The sequence below is a fragment of the Pediculus humanus genome, genomic scaffold (assembly GCF_000006295.1).
Source record: "Pediculus humanus corporis 1103172107398 genomic scaffold, whole genome shotgun sequence".
NCBI lineage: Eukaryota > Metazoa > Arthropoda > Insecta > Psocodea > Pediculidae > Pediculus > Pediculus humanus.
In genome coordinates this window covers 44149-47673 of record NW_002987023.1, presented here as the reverse complement: position 1 = coordinate 47673, position 3525 = coordinate 44149, and the positions used below count along the sequence as shown (strand labels likewise).

The following is a 3525-nucleotide window of genomic DNA, read 5'->3' as shown; positions in this document are numbered from 1 at the left end:
ATACCATCTTCATAAACTACTAAAAGATCTTCTAATGTAGAAGGTTTTTCAGGATCTTTTATATTACGTATTAAATCTGAAATAAGTAAAATGCAAATTAAAAATGTTTTACATTATATAAGATATAGTAAATGGAAAGTATTTTATAGTACAAACAATATAATATAATTTTACTTTTAAACAAAATACAAAGCAACATAAATGTTTTAGACTAACCAGTAAATGCTTAAAATAAACAATGCACTTAAATAAAAATTTTTAAAATGATTGCATTTTGCAAAAATTCTCTGCAAAACACTAAGTAAAAAAAAATTTAAATTTGTTTAATAATAGATTAATGACGTTAAATTTTTAAAATATTATTTAGCTGAGTAAAAAAAAAAAATTATTAAGAATAAGAAACATAATCATAAATAACAATAATGATAAATAAAATTATTAAATGAAAAAATTTATGGAAATATTAAAATTTATAAAAATTTAATTTTTTCCTTTTTTAGTTCATTTAAATGTAGACCAAATTTTTCAACGTAATTATTTATGCATTAATTCATTAAATTAACATAGAAAAATAAGTGTCATTTAACAAATAATATAAATTGAAATTTTACCATATATACTCTCTTTTAAAATGGTTTGCTCTTGTGTTTCGGCTTCCGCGGCTGTTTCCGTTTCAATAGAATTCGTTTTAAAATTATTTTCCCTAAAATTATTTGCAGCTCGACGTAAAAAATTAAAAAACATTTCAAATTAATTAGATTCACATAATTTTGTTTACGGTTATTCAACCATTTTGAAGACGTTTTGAGCGCTGCCAACATAAATGAATTAAAATGAAATTTAAAATGGCGGTCTTATTATAATTCATTTTCCAATCTCTTGGCCTAATATTTTTACTTGGAAAAAAGAAAAACGAAAACTTTTTATGTATGTATGATTAAATAATATTTTACTTGAATTATTTTATAAAAGTTTTATTCTATGGCATTAATCTGTACCTAAGGTATTTGTGAATATTTCAAAATGAAAAATTCTTTAAAGTAAAAATTTTGAAATGATTAAACAAATTAATGATTTTGGAAAAGAATAAATTAAAAATACATTTCATTAATAAAGAATAATGGCAATAAAGCAATTTTTCTTATTTGAAAATTTTATAATTTCCTAAAAATAATGAGAAACCATAAGTCTAAAAGTGACATTCTTAAAATTACAAAAACAATTAAATATTAATTTGCTATATAATGAGTTAAAGCTTAAATTTAAAAAAAAAATAAAATAAAAAAAATTTCCTGTCGTCCTATATAAATCACGGAAGAGATAAAAGATTCAAAAGATAATAAAACAAAAAAAAAAAAAAAAGAAAACTTTAGGGAAAATTAAAAAATTTAAAGTTTAAATAAAACAATCCATGTCATACATTTTTACTTATATTATTTTTTTTTAAAATGAGAATAACATTAAATAAAATAAATAAATATAATAAAACAAAAGTACTTAATTATAAATAAAACAAACTTTTATCTGTTTTGGTTTACAAATACATTAAACAAACAACAACAGGTGGTGGTGCCACGTGTTGATAATATTGATAATATCTATTTAAACTCTCCAGTCTTCTTTTATCATATCACTTGCTTTTTCTCCAATCATTATAATCGGAGCATTTGTATTTCCACTCACTATGGTTGGCATAATAGAACCATCAACGACTCTTAAATTAGATATACCACGAACTCTTAGCCTTGAATCTACAACAGCGGTATCATCATTATCAGGACCCATTTTACAAGTACCCACAGGATGATATATGGTCATTGTGTGATGTTTGGCTTGACACGCATAATATTCATCGCTCGGTTTATCAAATTTTTCACAACCTGGTATTTTAGTGTCCGTCAAAACAGGTTTATATTTTTTAAATGCGTTCGTATTAACCAACGATTCTCCTATTTTCATACCTTCCACCTGAAATCATTCAGATAAATTTTTCAAAGAAAACCGATAAAAACATTTAAAAGGAAAAAAAAAAAAATTTCTATTTACCAAAGTTTTTATGTCGTCTTCGTGTTCGAAATAATTTGGATAAATCAACGGATGATCTTTTGGATTTTTACTTTTTAATAAAATTTTACCTTTGCTTTTGGGTCTTAATAACAATGGCGTAACAGTAAATGCTTCTTTAAATAAATACGGACCGTAACATCGAGAAAAATATTCATCGGTCAAACCTAAACTTTTTTTACTGAAAATACCACCGTCAACATTTTCTGCGTAAGTAGAACCCATGATTTGTATGTCGGGCCAATCTAATCTCGGATTAACATACCTGAAAAAAAATCCATTTTGTATACGATAACAACAACAAAATTTGCATCTTTTCTTTCGATCGATCGATCGATCGATAAATCGATAAATTCGATATTAATCCATTATATTTGTTAAAATAAGATCCGTTAAGTGTCAAATTTTTTTTTAGATAACATTCATTAATATCCACTTGAATTAATATCGAATAAAGAAAAAAAATATACCTGTACAGAGAGAGAGAGAGAGAGAGAGAAAAATGACTTTTTGTTTAAAATTCAATCGAAAATTTTTTTAAATTTAAATAAATCAATAAAAAAAAAAATCATTTACAAATTGTTATTTGAAGACATTTGAAATATCATTAAAAATGTATTTTTTTTTATTTTTTATTGTTTAATTTACGATTTCATGTTTTTTGTTTTATTGCAACATTTTATTGTTTAAATAAAATAACGATAAATTGTTTTTTTTTACTTTAGTTTAGTTTTTAACGGGTTATAAAACTTTTTTTTTTTTTTTTTGTTATTTTAAAATAAAAAAGTTTAAATATCCTTTTGTTTGTTTGTTTGTTTGTTTGTTTCCTTTTTTTTCCAGATTTACAAAATTTTATTTTTATGTTTTCCTCTAACTTACTTTGTACTAACAAAACCAATAACTTCAATATCTGGAAAACAATATAATGGACCTTCTTGTTTAAATAAAAATTTATTTAAAGTTTCGACGTTTAATAATTTTGGAAGTACAAAACCGACTCCGACATCGTTTTCGGTTGTTTTATTTTCATTTAATAAATATGTCGTACCACCCATCGCCACGTGATCCTATAAAAAAAAACATAAATTTAATAATGATTTATTTTTTGTCCACGTGACCAAATTAAAAGAAAAATTTTTTTTTAAATCACCTGGAGATTATTTCCAACACCTTTTAAATTTAATATAACGGGTATTCCAATTTTTTTAAGATGATTTTTTGGTCCAACGCCAGACAGCATCAATAATTGTGGAGATTGTATTGATCCGGCACATAGTATGACTTCTTTTTTAGCAAAAACCTTTTTCAATTTATTATTTTTCATTCTTAACGACACTCCGTAGGCTTTTTTATTTTTTTTTCTTATCAATATTTTTTCCGCGTGTGTTTCCATCAATATGTGTAAATTTTTCCTTTTGACAATTGGCCTAATGAAAGCTTTTGATGCGCTACATCTTAACC

The 3525-nt window shown here is 23.9% G+C and overlaps 1 protein-coding gene across 1 annotated transcript in view; it reads right to left on the bottom strand.

Annotated features, from left to right (window-relative positions):
• Window positions 1-1602: 1602 nt before the first annotated feature.
• The window catches only part of Phum_PHUM045780 (glucose dehydrogenase, putative), a gene marked incomplete at both ends in the record, with an annotated part of 2961 nt that continues 1038 nt past the window's right edge, over window positions 1603-3525 (bottom strand). The window contains 4 exons of the mRNA XM_002423211.1: window positions 1603-1968; window positions 2047-2329; window positions 2944-3061; window positions 3235-3501. Coding sequence (XP_002423256.1) covers window positions 1603-1968; window positions 2047-2329; window positions 2944-3061; window positions 3235-3501 — 1034 coding nt within the window. The remainder of the gene's footprint in view (window positions 1969-2046; window positions 2330-2943; window positions 3062-3234; window positions 3502-3525) is intronic.